Genomic DNA, 23,188 nt, shown 5'->3' with positions numbered 1-23,188 from the left:
CAAATATGTTATCTCATTTCACTCTCACAACCTTATGAGTTAAGACTATTTGCTCCATTTTACCAATGACACAACTGAAGCACAAAGAGTAGACGGCCCAGAGTTGTGCAGTTAGCAGCACTGGCAGGATTTGAACCCAAGCGGCCTGTCTCCAGAGTCCAAGTTCTTAACCGCTATCCTCTGCTGCCTGGCTCGGCCCCCACACACATGCCCTCCTGCACACACATGCTCATCCACATGGGATGGGAGGGGGAGGAGCTGGGTTCTGGGAATCAGTTCAGGCACCAGGGGGCAGCATAGGCCTAGCTTTGGCCCCTGAGCCCAGCCCTGCTTGGGGAGAAAAGAGGGGAGTAGAAATGTCCCTCCACCTCCCACCCCCCCCTCCCAGAAACCACCCTTTCCACACACCACGTCTCCAAGGTTTGGGGATGTGAAGGCCTCTCTGGGTCCCTTGGGCTCCTCCAGCTCCTCCAGCAAAAGCTGCAGAAACCATCCGCTAGTTAGGATGATGACTCAGAAGCTGGGCAAGGCTTGTGTATGTGAGCGTGTCTCTCGTTGTGATGGCATGTGGCTCTGAGTGCTGACATGTCTGTGAGCCTGCCCGCGCGTGTGTTTAAGCATGTGTCTGTGTGTGTGTATGTAGTCTCGTGACTGCAGAAGTTGTGCATGTGTGTGTTTGTTTCTGGGTGTGTCTCAGTGTTTACCCCAGAAACGGATAGGAACTTCACCAAGGCTGCACAGCAGATTCGTATTCAAACTTGTCCCTTGGGAATCTGCAGGCAGCAACTCCAGCTGGGGTCGGCTCCTACCAGGGTCTGAGGAGTAGTACCCTTGGACGAGGGGCAGAGTCTGCAGGACTCCTTCTGGAGTCTTCCAGAACTCTGAGCTTTGGGGTCCCTTCCCCCACCCCCTCCCATCAGTGGTCACGGGACCAGGAAGGCGTTCACCGCCAAGAAGGGAGGAGGACCTAGGAGTTCCTGACGGCCAGCCTGAGCTCCCGGGCTGCTTTTCAGGGTCCTCCACTGGAGGGAGCGCAGAGCCCAGAGGGATTTGCTTTTCCAGAGGCCCCAGGGAGTCCAGTCCCTCGTGAGCCCAAACCCCGGGCTCCCGTGAAAGTTTGAGTACCGGAGAGGCAGTTTGGGGTGGCATGTCTCTGCTTGATATTAGGTGACTTTCTGGAGAAAAGCTGATCCCTTTTGAGGGGGACAGAGTAAGTAGGGATCAGCCTCCCCTCCAGCCTGGCCCCAGGGCCCTGAGCCCCAGTCCTGGCTCCCCCGACCCCGTGCTTCCTCACCGGGCACAGAAGGCACACATGCTCGCCCCACTTTCTTCCTCTTCCTCCTCCAGCCCACTTTCTCTTCTCTGTGTCGTCAGAGCTCCAGGGAGGGACCTGGGTAGACGGAGAAGCCGGAAACAGCGGGCTGGGGCAGCCAGTGCTTACACTGAAGAGGAAGGACGGGAGAGCAGTGTGTGTGTGTGTGTGTGTTTGTGTGTGTGTGTGTTTCTTTTTGGTGGTGGTGGTGGAGGGGGGGTGCTGGCAGGGCCAGCCCTGAACTCGCTGGACAGAGCTACAGACCCATGGGGCCTGGCAGTGCCCGCTGAGAGAGGGAGAAGACAGCAGAGGGGTTGCCAAGGTGAGGGGATGCCTCCGAGGAGGGGAGGGTGGGGGCTCTCTGCCTATGAGTGTTGAGGGGGGTGGATCAGCGGGGGGGCCTCTCAGGATTCTCCCTGGGCGGGGTCGATGGTCCCCGAGAAACTGTTTCAGTAGCTGGTGGTACCGGGTTTGGGGAGTTTCGAACTATCAGAGGACTCGGGTGGGTAGAGGCCCAGCACTCCACCCCCGACGGGTCACTTTTTCCATACCGTCGCCCCCGCACCTCCAGGGTCACGTGAAGACAGGGAAAGGAGGGCAAGGAGGTGCCCCTCTGCCCTCTGGGGGGTGGGAGGGAAGTGGCTGCCCCTCCCTAGCAGGTTGATGCCAGAGGGCAGGGGGTCCTAGACAAACTCCTGTCGGGTCCCCCCACAAAGGTCACTGTTCAAGGGTGTGGCTGGGGGGGGTGAGCGAGCCCCAGATGTAGACCTCATGGTGCCCCAGAGGAGGGGGAATTTCCCCCTCAAAACTGCTCCACGCTTGGCTGCTGTAGACGCCGAGATTTCCCGGCGGGCGGCGCCGAGTTAACCCTCCTCGTGCTGAACTGGCTCCGCCTCCCCCGCCCCCCGCCCCCACCGCCACATACACACATTGGGCAACTCAGAGAAGCTCTTGTGACTTTTGATCCTGCGATCCCACGGCCAGAGGACTCGGGAATGTAGGGGCTGAGGTGATCGGGTCGAGGCCACTAAGCGGGCCTCGGAGGATCCGGGACGTCGGGCTTCCCTGCCGGATCGAACGGGACTGGCACGCTGGCCCCGCCCCCTCCCGCCGTGGCTCCTCCCGCCCTGCCGCTCTAGGGGGGCTTAAAGCAGAAGGTGCCCCTATCCTGGCAGGCCAACCCACCCAGCCTTGTTATTGGCCTCCTGATGTCTGGATATTGGGGATGGAGTGGGGAAGGAGAGTTGAAGCCAAGGCAGTGCCAGGAGGCTGTTCACTCCGCAAGGGGATAGAGAGGAAAGGGGGGCTGCCTGTGGCTTGGGGATGACCTCAGTCCCCAGTTGGGTAGGGGCAGAGGGTCAAAGGTCTGAGCGCCATGAGAAACAGGAGAGGAGGACAGAAGAGACAATGGAGCCTCCCTTCAATTTGAAGCACCCACCAAAAGGTGCCTCACCCCGAGGGGGTTAGAGAAAGGCCTGTTGGAGGACCCTGAGCAGGAGTGGGAAGGATTCTGCCTTTGGGAGAAAAGTGCTGGGGGGAGGGGCAAGATGGTCTTGGAGCAGGAGTCCCTGAGAAGGGGCCCCTCTGCTCTCCGTTCCTTTGGGAGTCCTGGGGGGAGGGGAGAGGCTAAAAGTGCAACAAGAGGACCCGGGGTTACTGGGTTGGGGGAGACCCAGGGAGTTTCCATCCCCATCCTCCCCCTCATCTATGAGAAGGGACATTATGAGAAACATGAACTGAGAGACCCCTGGGAAACCACTGGTTTACCCACCTTACCCAGCAGCCCACCAAGGAAAACCCTCTCCCCTCCTTCTCCCATCTCCTCCTTTCCTCTCTCCCTCTCTTCTTCTCTGCCCTTGGCCTTCTAGCCCTCTAGCTTCCTCTCTGCCTTCTAGGCTCTTCACTCCAGGCTTGTTAACCCCACTTTTCCTCCACTCTCTCATCTTCTTCCTAAATTCTTTCTACATTCCCCTTTGCTGGACCTCCCCATCTTCTCCTGCCACACCCCCCTGCTCTTAGGATGATGGGATTTGGAGCTGGAAGGGATCCCAAGGGCACAATGTGGTGGTTAATCCTCACTCAGATTCAAATCCTGATTTTGGAACTCACTTGCTGAGTGGCCTTGGCAAGTTAGAGAACCTCCTTGAGACTTGGTTTCTTCATCTATGAAAGAGGATAATTATCTATTTTAAGAATTGTTGCAAGGCTCTGAGATAATGCCCTTAGTGTAATCCCTCAAACATTGTAAGTGCTTGATAAATGGCAGCTATTATTACTCTACCATCCTCTTCTTCACCATCTAGCCGGGTAGTCTTCAACTTATCTCATGGAGCCCTGGACTTTTGAGGGCTTTCTCCAGGGGAAGCTTTGGGGTCAGGAGGTGGGGAGAGGGAAGTACGAGCAGAAGTGTTCCTAGCCTACCACACTTGCTTTCAACAGAGAAACTCCAATCTTATATAATTGGGATTCCTCAGATTAAAACTAACATTGGCTACTGGTTTAAAAAGTTTGGGAAGTTCTGCACTTATTTGAGCCTCATGTGTTATAGATGAGAAGATCAGGTCCACAGAGGGGAGGTTCCTTGCCCATAGAACCGAGCCCGGTGTTGGGCAGCAGCCCATGTCCTCTGCCTTCTCTCAGAGGGCTTTCCCTGCTGCCCCATCTCCCACCCCTCTGGCTGAAGCTCAGCTCTTTCCATCCCATCACCCCTGTGTCTACCACTGAAAGGAGTACCTTGTCTCAGGCATTGACCAAGGATGTCCCTGGTGTGAGGTGGTCTGGCTGTGAGAGGAGTGGTGGTGACAGTGGTCTCTGGGAGGGCTGTCTACAGGAGGTCCCTGGCTACCCCACAACATAGGCCAACTTTCTTGGGCATCTCTCAGAGTGGCCTTGTTCCTTTCCTCCAGGCACCCTCCTGACCCCAGATCATGTCTGTGTGGGGTCTGGTCCTCAAGATGCCCCCAGAAAAGCTGCAGCGGCTCTATGTCGACTTTCCCCAACACCTGCGGCATCTCCTGGGTGACTGGCTGGAAAACCAGCCCTGGTGAGTCCTGGCTGCCCCATGCTGGTCCCCCAGGTCATCCCCCACCCACTTTCCTTCTCATTAGATTATCTCTCTCCTCCACCTCTCATTTTGGGACTTCGGACTCACTGTGTGGTGGCCTAGATTTAGCAGGGAGTCTGTGCTACATCAACCAGACTATGCCTGTTGACACATGGTGTCCCTCACCCACTTAGAAGGTTGAGCCAAAGAGGATGAAGTCAGGGCTGGGGCAAGGGTACTTCCCCTAACAGCGGGAAATTGGGGCACAAGGGGCACAGATGAGGGCTGCAGAGGATGGAGAATGGGGGAGGAGCTGCTGAGCTGTTTGCTGTGGGATGGAGGGTCAGTAGAGCTGAGGAAGCCCTGACTTGAGGCTGCCTCATCCGGATCTTCCTGCAGGGAGTTCCTGGTTGGCTCAGATGCCTTTTGCTGCAACATGGCCAGTGCCCTACTTTCTGCCACTCTCCAGCACCTTCAGACCTTGGCCGGAGAGCAGGGGGAGGGAAGCGCCATCTTGCAACACATCAGCACCCTGGAGGTGAGCGGGAGGGGAGGGGACAAGGCTGGGGTGTGGCCAGAGTGGAGCTGGGATGAGCATTGGATGCTGGAAGAAATTGGTTGGATGCTGGAAGCAAATTGGTGTTCCTGTGGTTAGCTGTTAGCTAGCATGCAAATTAGATTTTAAAAGCATGCAAATGCATGAAAACTTTGGAGTCTACAGTTGTGCTGCCTTTCAGTGCGTGTGCGAATGGGGGAGATTGGATGGGGAGAATGACATGGCTAAGAGCCAGGCTAACCCTGTCCATCACCCTTCATTTCTATAGAGCATATATCAGAGGGACCCCCTGAAGCTGGTGGCCACTTTCAAACACATACTTCAAGGGGAGAGAAAAGCTGTTATGGAACAGGTATTGTGATACCCACCTCCCACTCCAGCTCAACTCACTGGGACTTTAACCTGAGCCATGAGAATTCCTTCTAAAAGGAATTTGAACTTTAGGAAAGGCTCAGTGTTTTAGGCCCAGGATGACCAAAGGAAGTTCCTGGGGTCAGAGTAAACCCCAAGCCTAGGTCAGGAAAGCTTCAAATGAGGGACTGAGGGTAGTGAGGCCTGGGGAGGAGAGAGCAAGTGGTAAGGAGCTGATTCTGCCACAAGAGAGGTCTTATCCCCAGGAGATTCCCAAAGGTCAGGAAGAACTGTCAAGGGGGAGAGGGGAGCTAGAGAAGGGAAGTGCCCTGTCTCCGCTGATGCTGAGATGGCAGGAGGCACCCCTTTAGGGAGTAGAGGCCAGGTGTAGAGGGATGGGCAGAGTGTCTTATCTCATGGCATCTGTCCGTCCTGTGCAGTTCCACCACCTGCCGATGCCCTTCCACCGGAAGCAGGAGGAACTCAAGTTTAACACAGTCCTGCGGAGGCTGCAGCACCGAGTGGGCGAAACCCGCCTTCTCCGAGAAGCCCTGAAGCAGGGCGCTGAGGCTGGCCAAGGTGGGAGCCTGGGCCGGGAGCCCTCAGAGGATTCCAGGGAGTGTGATCGCCTCTTGGATCTCACTCTTGGCTGAACCTCAAATTTATCTGCACCCCTGATTTCTGCCCCTGCCCTCAGTGTCTCTGCACAGCTTGATAGAAACTCCTGCCAACGGGTCTGGACCAAGTGAGGTGAGTAGTGGCCTGAGAAATGGAGATGAAACGGTGCAATCTCTGAGGGATCTCAAATCTGTGGAGGGATGGAGATTGGGCCTCAGAGAGACACAGACTGAGGAGGGGTCAGGTGAGAAAGAGAGTCCTGGGGAAGGAGGCGGTGTGTGGCCCTGACTCAGGCCCTCCCTGCCTGCAGGCCCTGGCTACATTGCTGCAGGAGGCTGTCGCCGAGCTGGAGGCTGCCCAGGCCCTGGTGCTGAAGAGGATCCAGATTTGGAAGCGGCAGCAGCAGCTGGCAGGGAATGGCGCCCCCTTCGAGGAGAGCCTGGCCTCACTACAGGAGAGGTTGGGGCAGGGTCCACGGGGAAGCCGGGTGGGCTGAGGGTGGGCACCTGCACTCCCTGCTGGAGGCCCCACAGACAGGAGAGAGAAAAAGCCAGGCAAGAGGGCCTTGGAGGGGGCCGAGGCTCAGAGGAGCCAGTTCCTGCAGAGCTATGCGCACTGTTGCTCAGGTTGTCTCCTGTGTAAGTACGCCCCACCGCCGCCGAGGGAGCACAAGCGGGCGTTCATCCAACCCGTGCTTTTCTCTTCAAGCCCCATGTCCCCAGGCATGGGAAGCCTTTTTCCATTTAGTCTAGTGGGTGGCGCCCCTTTCAATTTGCGCCAAAGCACCATACATAAGTGCTAGCAGCGGACCTGGGCACCAGAGCCCTGAGGCAAAGCCAGCTGGGTTTCCACAAGGGTCCAGGCACTGAGAAGGAGCCTCCCTCCCACCCCCCATAACCCTTCGGCTCAGGTGCCGTGCAGCCACACCCACTGCCCATGCCAGCCCTCCACACACGCTCTCCTGCTTTCTTCCTGGGTTTAGGGGAAAGGGGTCTGGGCCGCAGCAGGCAGCCTGAATGCTGTGCCCCCTGACCACTGTCCTGGCCCCAGGTGTGAGAGCCTGGTGGACATTTATTCCCAGCTGCAGCAGGAAGTGGGGGCGGCTGGTGGGGAGCTTGAGCCCAAGACCCGGGCAGTGCTGATTAGCCGGCTAGAGGAAGTCCTGCGAACCCTCGTCACCAGGTACGCCCGGGGGCCCCCGGCCTGGTCTAGGGCAGACCCCACCAAGGAAGAGAGCGGACTTGTGGGGAGGGCACAAGGAGGAACCCAGCCACTGACTCCCCTTGTGTCCTCCTTGCTCCTCCCAGCTCTTTCCTGGTGGAGAAGCAGCCCCCCCAGGTTCTGAAGACTCAGACCAAGTTCCAGGCCGGGGTTCGATTCCTGCTGGGTCTACGGTTTCTGGGGGCCCCGGCCAAACCTCCGGTGGTCAGGGCCGACATGGTGACTGAGAAGCAGGCGAGGGAGCTGAGCATGCCCCAGGGGCCTGGGGCTGGCACGTAAGCTGGGCTGGAGAAGGCCTGTTGGGGTGGTGGAGGCCAAAGGAGTCTGGGGGCTGGGCCCCACAAAGAGCAGGTGATGGGGAGGGAGGGCCATGGGATGTGGGACCTGAATGGTCAAGGCAAAGGAAGGGGGGAACCCATCAGTGCTGGAACAGGATGGGAGTGTCAGGATTTGGCCAAGAGGGGGACTCCTCCCTTAAGAACCCAAGCGGGGAGATGGAGATTTGGGGCCAGCAGTCCATGCCATTCACCCGTGCCCTCTGGCTCTTCTGGACACTTGGCCCCCATGGGCTGAGCAGCTCCCTCTCTGACCTCCCCTGGCAGAGAAAGCAGTGGGGAAATCATCAACAACACTGTGCCCCTGGAGAACAGCATTCCTGGGAACTGCTGCTCTGCCCTGTTCAAGAACCTGGTCAGATTTCAGGGAGCAGTGGGCGGGGAGGGGGGGCGGGGGTCCTCAGACTTTGGGACTCACCTTGGAGAAGGGGTCAGGAGGCCAGGAGAAGCAGTCTCTGCACTCACCCCTCCTCTCCGTCCCCCCACCCCACAGCTTCTGAAGAAAATCAAGCGGTGTGAGCGGAAGGGCACGGAGTCTGTCACTGAGGAGAAGTGTGCAGTGCTCTTCTCCACCAGCTTCGCGCTCGGCCCCAACAAACTCCACATTCAGCTCCAGGTGAACTGAGGTCACAGCCCTGCCCAATCTGGGGCCCCAGGCCCCCTCCACGCCACACACTGGGGCCGGGATCCTCATGCCCCATGACTGCCCTGTCCCCTGGGTGTCTGGGATTTATGTACACGGGGGCCAGGGTGAGTGGGGAGGAGCCAGAACACGGAGCGCTCATGCCAGGGAATAATAGTGTAGTAGCAAATAGCACTTATGACACACTTTTTATAGACCAGGGCACTGTTTTAAGTGATACACACACACACAGAGTTTTCACAATAACATGATGAAGTGGTATTATTATTAGCCTCATTTTACAGATGAGGACATTGAGACACAGAGAGATTAAGTAATTTGCCCAGGTCATACAGCCTCTGAGCATTGGAACTGACGTTTGGAATCTGAGGTCTGGCTCCCCGGCACTGACTCATAACCACTTCTCTACAGTAAGGCCCTGACTGAGCTTTGGAAAGTGTCTGATAACATACCAAGAACTCTGTTGTGTGAGTGCAAGAGCCTCCTTGCCCCCTCAGGGCCAGCCCCCTGAGCAAGGCCTCTGTCCCCTTTCTCACCCCCTTCAGGCTCTGTCTCTGCCCCTGGTGGTCATCGTCCATGGCAACCAAGACAACAATGCCAAAGCCACCATCTTGTGGGACAATGCCTTCTCGGAGATGGTGAGGGAAGACCTGGAGTAGGGGGGATGGGGGTGGGGGGAGCTCTAACAGGAAGAATGGGGTGCAGGCTGCTGGGGTGGCAGGCGTTTCAAATGAGGGTGACCTTAACTCTTTCTCATGGATCTGCTTTTGTACTTCTGACCTCTTTTCCAGTCAGTCTTAACAACTATCATGCCATAGCACCCTAAACTGCGGTTGGAAAAGCTCTGCCTTTGTGAGCAAACCCAGGGGACAAACGCTGAGGAGGGGCAGCCTTGGGGAGGTGGGGAGGACGAAGGTCCTCCTGAGAAAGAATGGGGATGATAACCTGAGGTGCCCTCTGCTTCCCTCTTGCGCCCAGGACCGTGTGCCCTTTGTGGTGGCTGAGCGTGTGCCCTGGGAGAAGATGTGTGAAACTCTGAACCTCAAGTTCATGGCTGAGGTGGGGACCAACCGGGGGCTGCTCCCAGAGCACTTCCTCTTTCTGGCCCAGAAGATCTTCAACGACAACAGCCTCAGCACAGAGGCCTTCCAGCACCGTTCTGTGTCCTGGTCACAGTTCAACAAGGTCATTCCCCTGCCCTTCAGACTTCCCACCCCCAAGCTCTTCATCCCTGGGGCACTCGGAGCCTCCCCAACCTCTGCCCAGGGACCGAATGCTGGGATCTTGACAATGCCCCATCATGCCTCTGTCATGGCCCAGGCAGGAAAATCCCTCAGCTCGGGGAGTCAGCCCGGAGGATGTGTTCTCTGGCATCTCTCAGGTTTTGGTCTGGGCGCCCTCTGTCCTTCCTCTTTACCAGTGACTTGCATGACTTACCCGGATGATATGTGTACACAGTTGTGATTCAGAATGACTTTGACCCATTGGGAAGATAGTTCCCACTGCAAAGACCGGAATGCAGTTCCACAGGGGCATATGCAGAAATACCAGCTACCATGAGCTGACGGCTGACGATATGCCAGGCACTGTGCTTAGCACTTTCTGTGTGTTATCTCATTCAATCCTCCCAATATCCCTTTGAGATAGGTACTGTTATCATCCCCATGTCACAGATGAAGAACCTGATACTCAGAGAGGTTAAGTAGTTTGTCCAAGGCCTCACAGCAGGTGAGTGGCGTGGCTGGGATGGAACCCCATATTTCTGACTTGTTCTCAGCCACAACTTTTTTCTGGCTGCAAAACAAGGTGGTTCAGGACTAGGTCTGTTACAAGAACAGGGGAAAAAGGAGATCTGAGTGTCCTGGTTGACAACCAGCTGGGTAAACGCAGTTACGTACTGATCGCTTAGGAAAAAAAAGGAAGAAAGAAAAGCCCACACGACCAGAGGATGTGTTAACAAAGGGAGCAGGACACCCACACCCAGCAAGCTGCCTTCTCTGGACTCCACTTCCGCTAGGCCTCACTGGGGAGGCGGTGGAGCACAGTGGTTATGAGGGGCCCCAGCCCAGACTTCCTGGGCTGAATCCCAGCTCTGCCTCTCACCAGCTGTGTGGACCTGGGCGAGTTATTGGACCTTTCTAAGCTTCCATTTCTTCATCTGTAAGATGGGATAGTTATAGGACCTGCCTCCATAGGCTTATAAAGATTAGCTAATTGGGGCTGGCTCTGTGGCCGAGTGGTTAAGTTCGCGAGCTCTGCTTTGGCAGCCCAGGGTTTCACCAGTTCGAATCCTGGGTGTGGACATGGCACCGCTCATCAGGCCACGCTGAGGTGGCATCCTACATGCCACAACTAGAGGGACCCACAACTGAAAATACGTGGCTATGTACTGGGAGGCTTTGGGGGAAAAACAAAATCTTTAAAAAAAGAAAAAAAAAGGTTAATTCACAGAAAGGACTTGGAATAGTACCTGGCACATGGTCAGCCTGAGTGTTGGTTATTGTTGTTGATGGGGTCTCAGGTCCAGTTTGGTCCCTCAGCCCTGTGACTGTGTCATGTGAGCACTCACAGCCCAGTGCCTGCCCTAACCAGGCTTCTCCAGCATCTGGCCCTTCCGTGCTCACACCAGCTCTCTCCTCCCCCCGACAGGAGATCCTGCTGGGTCGTGGCTTCACCTTTTGGCAGTGGTTCGATGGTGTCCTGGACCTCACCAAACGCTGTCTCCGGAGCTACTGGTCAGATCGGTGAGTTCCTGCCCCAGGCCTGAGCAGCTGCACCTCCAGCTCTCTCTCCACACCCAGTGCCCCCACCTCCATCCTCCTCTCCTTCTCCTGGCCAGGTTGATCATTGGCTTCATCAGCAAACAGTACGTCACTAGCCTCCTTCTCAATGAGCCTGATGGAACGTTCCTCCTTCGCTTCAGTGACTCAGAGATTGGGGGCATCACCATTGCCCACGTCATCCGGGGCCAGGACGGTGAGGTCACCCCAGCCAGGCTTCTGCCTCTGTGCCTGGGCCCTGTGGGGTTTCTTCTGGGAAGGAAGTGTCCTGGCCTTCCTTGATGCCAACTCTGATCTTCAGGAAGTTCTTCCTTAGGTCCAACTCCTTCCTTCTGTGGTCTAAACTTCCACCTTCTCACTGTGAGCTCTGTGGGAAGGGAGACTGGTGGTTCTCCCTCCCTCAGGACCCCCACCCCAGGTCCTCTCCCCCTTCCCATGGTAGATTGAGAATGAATCCTATGGTGGGGGCTGGGGAAGGAGAAGAAAGTCTGGATAGAGGGGACTCAGGGCTTCATTCCTATTGTAGGCTCCTCACAAATAGAGAACATCCAGCCCTTCTCTGCCAAAGACCTGTCCATTCGCTCACTGGGGGACCGAATCCGGGACCTTGCTCAGCTCAAAAACCTCTACCCTAAGAAACCCAAGGACGAGGCTTTCCGGAGTCACTACAAGCGTGAGCTGGAACTGCAGTTCTGACTCTTTCCTATTGCCCACCTTCTCCCTGCTCCCAGTTGCCCCCTTCCCTGCCCACTGTGTGTTATCCCTGACTTCTCTATTTTCATAGCCCCACTCCTCCTACCTGCCCACCAGTCCTGCCCTTCTTTTCCACTTTCCTCCCCTCCTAACCCTGGAGTCGTCCATGGCTCTCCTTTTCTCCCCAACAGCTGAACAGATGGGTAAGGATGGCAGGGGTTATGTCCCAGCTACCATCAAGATGACTGTGGAAAGGTGAGTGTGGTGATGTGGATGGTGGGTGGGGCCTAGTACTTACTTGCAGGAAGGGGTGGTGGCATCAACCCTTGGTCAGTCACACATGCCTCCTTCCCTCCTCCAGGGACCAGCCACTTCCCACCCCAGAGCCCCAAATGCCTACCATGATGCCCACTTATGACCTTGGGATGGCCCCTGACTCCTCCATGAACATGCAGCTCGGCCCAGACATGGTGTAAGGAACTTGAGGGGCAGGAATGGGAGTGGTCTGTGCAGGTGGGCTTTCAGCAGGGGCAGCTGGGAGAGCTGGCACTGGGGGCTAACTTGGGGAATCTTCCTTTCCGTGAAAGGAATTACCCATCCTGAGGCAGGCACTGGGGGTGTCCAGGAGAAGGGCTGGCCTCAGGGGGTCTGCTTTCTTTCCCTAGGCCCCAAGTGTACCCACCACACTCCCACTCCATGCCCTCATATCAAGGCCTCTCCCGGGAAGAATCAGTCAGTGTGTTGCCAGCCTTCCCGGAGTAAGTGAAAAACGTCTTGGGGATGGCGGGGAGGATACCCACCTGCAAGGGGATGGGCATTTGTATCGTTAGGAGAGGCTCTTCTGTGAGAAGGCGGGGGGGGGGGGGGGGGGGCGGGCAGAAAGCTGAGACCCTTCCTTTTTCTCTGCTGTCCACTCCATTGAGGGGTGAGTGGTTAAGATCCAGACTTCCCAGGTTCCCATTGCAGCTCCACCACTTCCTGACTGCTGGCAAGTTACCCAAGTCTGGTGCCTCAGCTGCAAAATGGGGAATAATAATACCTTCTTCACAGGATTATTGTGAAGGTTAAATGAGTTAACAATATGTGTAAAGCTGAGCATAGAACCTGGCTCACAGCAAGAGCTGTGTAAGCATTAGTATTCTCTCTCCCGCCCCTGAAATCCACTGTCACTTACCTGCTGTCTTGATTTTTATTTATTCATCTGTTTCGGCTTGGAAGTGGCCTAGACATTTTTGTTCTCCAGGTAACACTCAGGTGTCAAGGCGTGACCTCTCTCATCCCAGGAGCTGAGGTGGGGGTGGGGACTGGAGGACTGAGAACCACCAAAGTTCAGAGTCCAAAGAAACATCAGAAATGAAATAAGCTAATCCGGCCTCCGCTCTTCCCCCCACCCCTCCAGGCCCCAGCACACATTTTACAAATGAGCAGACAGAGCTCAAAGCTTAGAGATCAAGGCTATGCAGTCAGGGCGAGGAGCCGAAATTCTGTTTCCTCCCTCAGGGGTCTTGACTTGGCAAACCCTTGCCCTTGCCCAGCCCTCCCTTCTCTGACTGTGCCCTCCTTCCTGCTTCCAGACCTCACCTGCCGATGCCCCCCACTCTGAGCCAGATGAGCCTGCCCTTTGACCAACCTCACCCCCAGTGAGTGACAATGAGTGAAAACCCCGTTCTGATCCCATGCTCCCCATTCACTCCCAGCCTCACCCCTGCGTCTTCCACATCTTATTTACCTTTCTGGTCCCGGTAGGGGCCTGCTGCCATGCCAGCCTCAGGAGCATGCCGTGTCCAGCCCTGAGCCCCTTCTCTGCTCAGACGTGACCATGGCAGAAGAGAGCTGCCTGAGCCAGCCGGTGGGAGGGTTCCCTCAGGGCACCTGGTGAGTGGCGGTCAGCCTGGGGTAGGGGCTGGGTGGGGGTAGAGGAGTGGGCACCATCCCTATCCCACTGCTTCCCCTTCCTCCTTGCAGGGTCAGTGAAGACATGTTCCCACCCTTGCTGCCGCCCACTGAACAGGACCTCACCAAGCTTCTCCTGGAGGGGCAAGGGGAGTCAGGGGGAGGGTCCTTAGGAGCCCAGCCCCTCCTGCAGCCTTCTCCCTATGGGCAGTCTGGGATCTCAATGTCCCACCTGGACCTAAGGGCCAACCCCAGTTGGTGATCCCAGCTGGAGAGGTAGCCCAGAGAGACAGCTCTTCTACCCCCACGGACCTGCTCTGGACACCTGCCCATGCTCCTGCCAAGCAGCAGATGGGGAGCGTGTCCTCCTATCCCCACCTACTCCCTGGTCAGGAGGAAGAGACTTTGCCAGGAGAATGCAGTGGGTGGAGCCTATCCACTCCTTCCCCTCCTACCACACACCCCTTCAGGTTCCAAAGTGAGACACGCCTCAACACGCCTGCACACACACAATGCACACACACAGCTCTCCTTGGGAGATGGGGCTGAGCAGGAAGGGGGCTGGGCAAACACAGGTTAGGGCATGGAGAGCTTCTCCACCCATCCCAAGCCAGGGTCCAGGACGCACATGTAGTAACATGCAGACACGTGCACACACTTGCACTAGAGGCTGGGGATGGAGCGATGGGCTTGGGTTCCAGCCGGGGGGGATGGGGAAGCGGTTCAGGAGACTCTGGGTGGGAGGAGACAAGAGATCTGTACGTTCTGTTAATGATGTGGATTTTGCTCAGGTTAAAAAACAAATCCCAAACAGCCCAAATTCCTGTCATATGGAAGCTTTCAGTGATGCGTATGAGATTGTGTGAAAGTACAAGGGCTGTTTTTTCCCGTATAGCTGTGTGAAAGTGTGTGTACCTGAGACATGTTAATCTATAGATGTCACGTGTTAGTTGTGTGGCCACACAGAAGATGTATCTGATTTGCCTGTGTGACAACCCAAGTTTGGAAGAGTGAGACACTGCACAAAAGACAGCAGCGAGTGTGCTGGCCTCTCTGATGTATGTTAACCCAAATGTACTCAGCTTTGAGTATGACTGAGCACAGGAGGGTCTATGTGGCTGTGACATCTGCATATGGCTGTAACTTCGGTGGCTCAACACTGCCCATCCTGCCCAGAAGCAGGGGGTGAGAGTCTGGGTCCCAGGCCCACATGTGTGGTTCTCTCCGTGTATTAAGGGGACCGACCCCCTGCTTTTCTACTTTCCCACCCACTGCCAGCTGCCCTCCACTCCCCCATCCCATGCCACTCTTTCTCCCTCTTCGGGGGTCATAGATCCTAAGCCATAAAATAAATTTTATTCCAAAATAACAAAATAAATAATCTACTGTACACAATCTGAAAAGAAAGACGCTCTAACTGCTCAGACAGGTGCTGTGGTCCAGCCCCCAGCTGAGAGAGACCCTGAGTCCAACCCAGGGCTCCCGAGGGGGCAGGTGAAGGGGACCCCACATCCACACCCCCCAGAGAGGACAGGAAGCAAAGAATTGCTGAGGACTTTGGGGAAAGATGGGGATGGGTGGGCAAACCGCAGCACTTGTTAAATTAAAGAAACAAACTAGAAGCACAAAAATGGGGGAGTGGCGGGGAGGAGGAGCAGGTCCAGTGTTCCCAGGCCCCCAGTTCTGGGGGAAACGTTTTCATTTTTAGCTGCTGGACCTTCCCAGGGAAGTCCCCTTTCCCCCCATGTCCAAACCGAGTCCAACTGTTCACACCACTGGTTCAAACTAGAAAGAAAGGGAGTGTGTTGTGTGAGGGGAGAACCCCAAAGGCCCTGGAGGCAGAGTCCTTGCCCCCTTGCACTGGGCAAGGCTGAGGGGGCACCACGCACCCTCCTTGTGTCCTCTCGCCAGGCCCCTGCTTGTTATTGCTTGAAGCCCCATAGTTCTATGCCCATGGAGCAGGTGGGGAGGCAGGAGAAGGGCCGCGGAAGGATCCAGGGTTGTGACTGGCTGCCAGGGACAGAGAGTGTAGGGGTCTGTATGAGGCAGAAGTCCAGGGTCCTGGGTCTGAGGACACCAGTCCACCCCTCACTGCCGGCTGGCCTCAGCCTCCACTTTCACACTGCTCCTGCGACCTTCCACCAGAGCGGGATGCGGTCCTGGGGCAGGGCACCGGTCCAGAAGCCCTTCCTCGAACTCTGCAGGGATAAGGGACAGGTTAGGAAGCTATGCGGTGGGTACTGCAGAAAGAAGTGATTGAGGAGAGAGGCAGGGACAGAGGAGGCTGGGAAGACGAGCTTGATTTCTTGAATTACTGCCTCCTGCCCGCCTTGTGTGTGTGTGGGGGGTCCATACCCAAGTATGTGTGCCCTGCTCCCCTTTCTGGCTGTGTGTAGCTCTCTGTCTCTGCATGTGTCTCGCTCGCTCTCTGTCTCTCCCGCCTCCGTTCTGCAGGAATTTCTGGTTCTGTCAGGAGCTGTGGGGGTGGCTTGGCTCTGACCTCTCTCCCACCCCCCTTCCCAGGCTCTGCCACCCCCACTCAACCCTGGCCCCCACCCAAGCCCCACCCACCCTACCAAGCCCCCCAAGTTTCTTAGAAGCCAAATCAGGGGGAACACAGGAAACCAGCCTCTTGGCTCCTCCCCCAAGAAGAGCCCCCCTTCCAGTCCCCGCCCCCACTCCCCACCCACGCACAGTTTAAAAATACCAAGCCAGGGTTGGTGGCTTTGTCTGCTGCGTCACGCTCAGCCCAGCCGCTGCCCGGCCCTCTGCCGGCCTACTCCCCCTGCCACCATCCACACACAAAGCATCCCCCTTTGGGCTCCTCCACTTCCAAGCTGGACAACTGCACCCCAACTCCTAGCCTGCTCCACCTCCTGCATTGGTGGAAGTTCCATTCAAGCTTCCCTTCCTGGTGACCCTCCTTCCTGCTCCCTTTTGTCCCCCATTTTGTTTTTCTGTTCCCCCTTCACAGATCTCCACTAGGGTCAGACCCTCCCCAGTGGGAACAGCCCTGCAGGGTCTTCCTCTCCTCAACCTAAGGCTGGAACCCAACCATCCTACTGCCCTCTCCGGCGACTACATCCCTCTTCCCCCCATCTGGCTCCAGGACACCAGGATTGCCGTGTGGGGCCTGGGTGGCGGGGTGCTTGGGGACAGCACTGCTGGCTGCCTCACCTGCGAGAGGCGGCTTCGCAGGCACACAGGGGCTGAGGCGGCCCACACGATCGTGGGAGACGAGGCGGGCTAGCCGCAGCCCCTCATCCATCAGTGTCTGCTGCAGGATGTGGCGGCTCCACAGCCCATGGGCTGGCAATGCCAGAGGCAGGTCAGCAGGGGGCGGCGTCAGCCTTGGGCATGACCCCACAGCTGTGGGCATGGGGACGGGTCAGGTAAGGGACTGTAGTCAAGGGAACCCCCACCCTCAACCACACAGGCAGACCCGTGGGCCCAGGCCCTTTTGCCCCCATCCAGCCAGGCCTCCCAACCCTGTTCCAGGCAGTTGCCTCCTGGCTCCCTCCTCCCATCCCCGCCGCCCCCCAGTGAGGACAGAAGTGTTCTTATGCACACTCACCCTGCAAGTGTCCATCTAGACTCTCCCCGGAGAGGCTGGCACTGTCCTCCTCCAGGCTGGGGCGATATGGGGGTGCATAGGACTCAGGGCCTGGGGGAGGCTGCTGGATTTCGGAGTGACTTTGCTCTCCAACCTGTGGATGCCCCAAATGGGGAAATGAGGGCCTGGCAGGGGAGGGGGTTGGGGAAGTTGCCCTAACCCCCTACATGCACCCTGGAAAACCTACCTCCTGTTTCAGCTTCTTCAGTGGGGGGCCTCCCAATTCTTCCGGGTGGAGTCTGCAAAGATGAAGAGGAATAAGGAGGGTGAGGCTGGGGAGGGACACATGATACATAGGGCACAGAATCTGGGGAAAGGCATGCATTATTTCAAGACTCTGGAAAGCAGCTGGCTGTGCAAGAGTCTCTAGCTCAGGTACTATTGTTGAGGGGGGCTCACAGGGGGCCTGGGATGGATGTGAGGAGGGGCCAGACTGCACACAAGTGGACTTGGCCAAAAGCAGGACATGCAGGTGGGTGGGAAGCAGACCTAGAGGCATCTGGACTGGAAGTTAGGACGTGACCCACTCTTTGGCTGGATTCCAATCTAGGAGAGACCTGGAGAAAAGAGTCTTACCTGGAGCCCTTCAAGGAGGACAGGTAGGTACTCTCTCGGGCCACTTGGCGTGACAGGGAGAAGAGCTCCACTCTCCGCAGTAAAAGCGTGTTGTCCCTCATGCAGAACTGGGCAGCAGCCTCGTTGATGGTCAGCTGCGGAGAGGACCACCAGAGCAGTCAGAATCCCAACTCTCTCACTGCCTTGCTCAGACCTCCCCTCAGCCCTTCACCAGCGGACAAATGAGGCCTATCCATCAGATGCTAGTTTGGGTTTTGACACTACGCATGAGCTTTCTGAGGGCGGAAGGCAGAGGTCAGCACCACAGCTTCCTAGGAATGCCCAGGGCCTGCTCCACTCCTGTGGTCCTGAGCAGCATGGCTGGAAAGCCAGGCTGTTGTCTGTATCTCAGTTGAGGAGGACAGCACTATAGTGGCTGGGGTCGCAGGGTGTGGGGGGAGGGCTTCAGGGCCTGGGGTCCTGGTCAAGGGACAATGAAATGGACTTGGGGAGTGTGAGGATTCTCAGAGGTGAGAAGGTTGAGGCCTGGGAGCCAAGAGCAATCCTGGGAGGCTGGAGTCCTCACCTCATGCAGGCTGAGCTGCTTGCCCTCCCGCCGCTTGGAGTCAAAGCGGCCATAGATAATGCTGTACTTGCGGATCTCCTCCTCCTTCTGGCTGTCATTGTCGTCCATCTCAAAGATATGCCCCACGCTCCGTGCCAGCTTCTTGTTCAGCTTCAGCAAGGACGTTACCTCCCCAGCATCCCCCCTTGGGAAGCTCCGGAAGATTCTCTCCACACTCTCCACCACCATGCGTACCATCTCTGGCTCCAGTCGATCTGGACCACCCCCAGCCCCAGCTGCTGCCAGCCCCCCAGCCCCAGTCCCCTCAGGGACTCCTCCCCCTGCAGGTGGAGAAAAGGGGGGTGAGCCAGCCTCCTCTTCTCCTCCCGCCCCAACGTCGGACTCGGGGGTGCTCCGGCCTGGCCAGATCCGAGGGTCCCCTGCCCCAGGTCCCCCAGGTAGTGGTGACAGCTTCTCTCCAAGTTCAAGGGGGCTCTTGGGACTAAAACTGCGGGCACTGCCCGCCTTTTCCCCTGGGCTGCCATGCCCATTGCTCATGCTCCCTTTCCGGGTGCCCGCAGTCTCAGAGATCTTGAAGAGTGGGATGCTGGAGACGGGCACAGCAGGCACTGGCTGGCTGAAGAGCCCTGGATTGGTGGCCCACTCTCTCAGTGCCTTCTGCAAGCGTCGGACGTGGAGGGGCTTGGTGGCCATGCCCACGAGTGCCATGATCTCCAGGAACTCCTCCTCACCCGCCTCGCACAGTTGCTGCACGTCGTCCCCTCCCTGCTGGATGAAGGTCTCATAGTAGGAAAGGAGATTGGCGCGCTGCAGGACCCGGTACAGCTGCAGCTCCCCCAGTGTCCGAGGCAGTGCCATGGCTCGGGCACTGGGCCTGAGAAGGAGGCACACAAGAGAGAGGGGGCAGTCAGTGCAAGGCCCTCTACTTGGTACCAATGCGCACTCACAATTGTTCTCTTTCCTGCCTGCTGCTCTTCTCCTCTCTCTCTTGAATGCCCTCTCTGCCCAGCGCCCAGGCCTGAGCACAGACTATGAGAATCAAGCACTGCCCAGAGGTACAGACATGCCAGTGCCATCCCAGACTGGCCAGAAGGACCAAAAGCCAGCCCAGACTCTGTGGAAATCAAAGGCTTTTAACCCCCATCCTTGGCTTTTACATTTCTGGCCCGGGGCAAGGAGACCTGGAGCTCCGAGGCCAGCAGCACCCCCCTGTGACGGCTGGACTGCAGAACAGTCCTCATCTTCCACCCTAAACACCCAGCAGTCTCAACCTTACTCAAGGTGACGTCCCACATTAAGACGAATGTAGGACCCCCTGTCCTCTCCACAGTGGACACCTGGGACCACAACTGGCCAGCTTTACTCCCTGGTAGCATTGTGCCCATGTGGTTGAAAAATGGGGGGTGTGGCCCCTTCCCATTCAGTGAGGGTGGACCCCGCTCCACTCCCCTCAGCTTTTCCCAAGCATTAGGCATTCTTAGCACACTCTTGCTCTCTCCCCAGAGACCTCCCTTCCTCTCCCTTCCAACTGCCCAATGCCCCTCCGTTGGCCCTTCTCTCACCAGTGACCTTCCCCACCTGCTCGGGGAGGTAGGCCGTCCCTTCAGGAGGAGTGCCTCAATTGTTCTGCTCCGGGGCCTGTGCCGCCCACACACACTCCCACAGTGGTAGCGTCTGTGGGCGAAAACCGCCTGGGGGCTCCCGCCTACCCTCCTCTCCCTCATTTTCCATCTGCATTTTCAAGTGGAGTAGGAGAATGGCTCAAGGCCTCTTGAGGGAGGGGCTGCACACCGAAACTCCCCTCCCCACGCTACAAATGAAGGTACAGAAATGGGAAGGGACACCTAAGGCATCTCCTGCTTCTCCACGGCCCCGCTGATGCTCTTGGTTTAGAAGCGCCGGCTTCTCCCGGACCCTGGGTCGGGGCCCGCGCGCTCCGTGCCAAGGACAGACTGAGCCAGCCGAGCGGCCCTCCCCGGCACCGTTGCCAGCTAGAGCTCCAGGGCTTCCCCTGGCGCTCGGGAGCCCCCACATTCTTTGCAGGGGGCTCACATGCTAGGTCGTGCCCACAGGGGAAACGGGGGATGGAGAATTAGGTACTGTTCTCTCATATCCAGCTACAACAGATCCCTGCCTGCTCCCAAGGCCCCCGAATTCGAAGACGCACCCCCTTTTCCATCAGTCTCCACCCCCCACCCCCGTCCCGCTTCCCCTGGTCCTCTCCTCGACCTCCGCCCTCCGGACCCCTTTCCCGAGTCCAGCTCCACCCATCTCCACTCTCCGCCGCTTCCCTTTGCCCACTAACTTGAGTCTGGGCTGCGGGGTCCGGCGAGCGCTGTCCCCTCCGCCTGGCTCGGCTGCGGGGGAGGGCGCTCTGTGCATGGAAGGCTGGAGACCACCGGGGTCGCCCCTGTCGGTGCCTCGGCGCCTGGTGCGCGCTGCGCTCCTCCCGGGGCGCGACGCCGTGTCCGCCGCTGTCCGGGCTCCGTCCCTCCCTCCACGTCTCCTCTCTCCGAGCCTCCGCGCCTCTGTCTGTGCCTCTGCCCCCCCCTCCCCGGCTGCGCTTGCCGCCTCTCCGCGCCTCCGCCCCCGCAGGACGCACGGGGAGCGAGGCCCCGCGCTGCGCTGGCTGCCGGGCGGGCAGAGGGCGTGGGCAGAGCCGGGGGCGGGGGCCGGGGGCGGGGGGCGGGCGCGCGGGCCTCTCGGCCGGCCGTGCAGACGCCGCGGCGGAGAGACGGCGAGAGGCGGAGACTGGGGGGAGGGGGGTGTGGAGCAGGAGGCGGGGGCGGGGACTCGGAGCCGGGGCGCCGAGTTAGGGACTGGGGTGACCGAGGCCAGGCTGTTGAAGGCGGGCTTGGGGACCTAGCGGGCGGGGCGAGGTCGCTCCCTGCCGCCCACGCCGGATGCACAGCCGGCCCTCTCCGCGCCCACGTACCCACGTGAGCGCCCAGCCGGCGACATTCCTACTCCCCCCCCCATCCCTACCCCTCCGAGCGGAGAGCGGAGTTTCACAACCACGCACAGGTACACGAAGACACCGAGAAGCGCAGAGACGTGCATACGCGCCTGAACAACTATGCGGACGCCCCATGCCACACTCAGGCCTCGCGGGCTGTACGTGGGAACGTTAGGAGTGAGCCGGGAAAAGTTGGCGGAGACTCGGGGTGCGCGGCTGCTCTCGGGCGTGCATCTGACCCCCATAGAGTCTGCACTTATGGCAAGTCTGTGAGCGTGGGGGCTCTGCAGGAGTCCCGGCCCCAAAAGGAGTAATTTGAAGAGGCCAGTTCCCGGAAACCCAGGCCTCCTCCATCTGTGCCTCGAGTCCCTGCCGAAATTTGGGGAACAGGAATGGGCGGGCTTTGCTAGAAGCTACCACTTAGACGCGCGCTGAGGAGACGCATCGGTTTTGTTAGCGCCCAGGTCAGGCAGGGATGGGAGGGGTACCCCGCCTTCCTCTACTCGTCGCACCCTATTTGCTGAGGATGGGGACCTGCTCCTGGGGAGTTCTGTGTGGGAAAGCTGGGATAGGGAGGATCCCCTTTGGGGACGTCTATTAGGGGACTGCTCGGGAGAGTCTAGGGGAAGATGGGCAGGAGGCCGGGAGCATCCGTCGAGGCTCCCTACGGAGGAGTTGGAGGGAGGAGCTCCTTCAAGGAGCCTGGCCACCGCCGCCCCCCTCCACCCCACCACCCCTCCCCCGTTTGTTTCTCCTAGCCCCATCTGGTTCCCATTACACTCCCGCCCACGGCTGGGAGGGCTGGAGGGTGGGGACAGGCGGGGGCTCTGAGGGCCTGTCCTTGTGGCTTTAGGCCCCGGGGAAAGGAAGGGGGGAGGGGGCCGACTGGAAGGGAGCTGACTGGCCGGAGGCAAGGTTCCCCGTGGTCCGAAACCTCAGCTCCGCCCCGCCATTCCGCGCTTCTGAGTGGCCCGGGACCCGGCAGGGCGTGGGTGGCGTTGGCGGGGGCTGGTTCTACATTCCGGCCGGGCGCGGGGACCTTTCCGTCACCAGTGGGGGCAGGAGAGGAGGGGTGCACCACAGGGGGGATTTAGGTAGCTAAGATTCTCTTCTCCATCGCGTTAAGCACCAAACAGCGGACGGTGATAGGAACGCGCTGAGTCCCCCTTCCCAATCCCCTGTCCTGCAACTGGAGGGCGCGCGGCTAGAAGGGCTCCCTACGGGGGCACTCCCTGATCCCCTCCGAAGTGTGTGGGTACCCCCTCCCCCACTCGCCTCTCAGGTTATTTCGGAGCCTGGGCTGCCAGCCGCTGGCCCGGGTTTCCACGTGCCTCCTCCCTCCCCCTGCCCACGCTCCCCGTGACGCACATCCTCCGCCCACGCAGCCTCTGCTCCAGGCGCCCCCCTCCCTCCCACCCGGCCCCCGTGGGGCGGCGCGGAGCCCCAGGATCGGGAGGGAGGCGCAGGCCAGGAGAAGAGGGCGGAGTAGGGCTTGAAGCAGGGGGGCGGTAACCAACTGGGCGCCGGGCGCCTGGGTCCCGGCCCGGGAAAGAGGCCGAGGGAGGAGCCGACTCTGGGGCCTCCACTCCTTGGTCCTCCGGCGGGTACTCGGCCAGAGAGGGAGGAGGGGAGAAAAATCGCGCGGACGCGTTCTGCCCACTCCCCTAGGGGAGTCAGAAGGGGTTTGTCTGGGTGTGCGAACCTGTGTGAGTGAAACTCCCTAGTGTTGTTTGTATCTTTGTTTCTCAGGGTTGTCGTGAGGTTCGAATGAGAGGATGTATATGAAAACTCTGTAAATTTGGCAAATGCTAAGCAAATTTAAGACGCTATTGCCAGTGTGTGCCTCTGTACCCTGAGATTATGTATTCATATGTTTCTTTAAATCTACTTGTGTTTCTGTGTCTCTGTCTCTCTTTAGGTTTGTATGTGAGCTCCTATGTGTGGATTTAAAAATACATACATTTAAAAATCATTGACTTGTCAAGCCCCGCCAGAGGCCCAGAGCGCCCCCGCAGCCGGAGCTGCTGAGACGT

The 23,188-nt window shown here is 58.3% G+C and overlaps 2 protein-coding genes across 3 annotated transcripts; one reads left to right on the top strand and one right to left on the bottom strand.

Annotated features, from left to right (window-relative positions):
* The first annotated feature begins 1,372 nt into the window (after positions 1-1,372).
* STAT6 (signal transducer and activator of transcription 6) lies at positions 1,373-14,848 on the top strand. Its single transcript, XM_044756076.2, has 22 exons — positions 1,373-1,634; positions 4,219-4,355; positions 4,755-4,893; positions 5,180-5,263; positions 5,703-5,841; positions 5,960-6,012; positions 6,191-6,339; positions 6,931-7,062; positions 7,188-7,376; positions 7,704-7,791; positions 7,930-8,052; positions 8,625-8,717; positions 9,058-9,264; positions 10,729-10,823; positions 10,919-11,055; positions 11,386-11,532; positions 11,744-11,807; positions 11,914-12,024; positions 12,218-12,310; positions 13,127-13,192; positions 13,299-13,427; positions 13,518-14,848. The coding sequence occupies exons 2-22, from the start codon at positions 4,240-4,242 to the stop codon at positions 13,705-13,707; spliced, it is 2,544 nt and encodes an 847-aa protein (XP_044612011.1). The 5' UTR covers positions 1,373-1,634; positions 4,219-4,239; the 3' UTR covers positions 13,708-14,848.
* On the bottom strand, positions 14,783-20,875 carry NAB2 (NGFI-A binding protein 2). 2 transcript variants are annotated; one of them, XM_014843971.3, is made up of 7 exons: positions 20,505-20,875; positions 18,200-19,073; positions 17,635-17,768; positions 17,246-17,297; positions 17,020-17,152; positions 16,623-16,814; positions 14,783-15,643 (listed from the first exon to the last, which is right to left on the bottom strand). In XM_014843971.3, exons 1-7 carry the CDS (start codon positions 20,579-20,581, stop codon positions 15,534-15,536), a joined length of 1,572 nt encoding a protein of 523 aa, XP_014699457.1. In that variant the 5' UTR covers positions 20,582-20,875; the 3' UTR covers positions 14,783-15,533. The 2 variants fall into 2 exon arrangements, with proteins under 2 accessions (XP_014699457.1, XP_014699459.1); XM_014843973.3 differs by lacking the exon at positions 16,623-16,814 and having other exon boundaries at positions 20,505-20,743.
* Between the last annotated feature and the right edge of the window lie 2,313 nt (positions 20,876-23,188).

This window comes from Equus asinus, chromosome 22, assembly GCF_041296235.1.
Source record: "Equus asinus isolate D_3611 breed Donkey chromosome 22, EquAss-T2T_v2, whole genome shotgun sequence".
NCBI classification, from domain to species: Eukaryota; Metazoa; Chordata; class Mammalia; order Perissodactyla; family Equidae; genus Equus; species Equus asinus.
The sequence above is the reverse complement of the archived record's forward strand: the minus strand, read 5'-3'. Positions and strand labels throughout refer to the sequence as shown.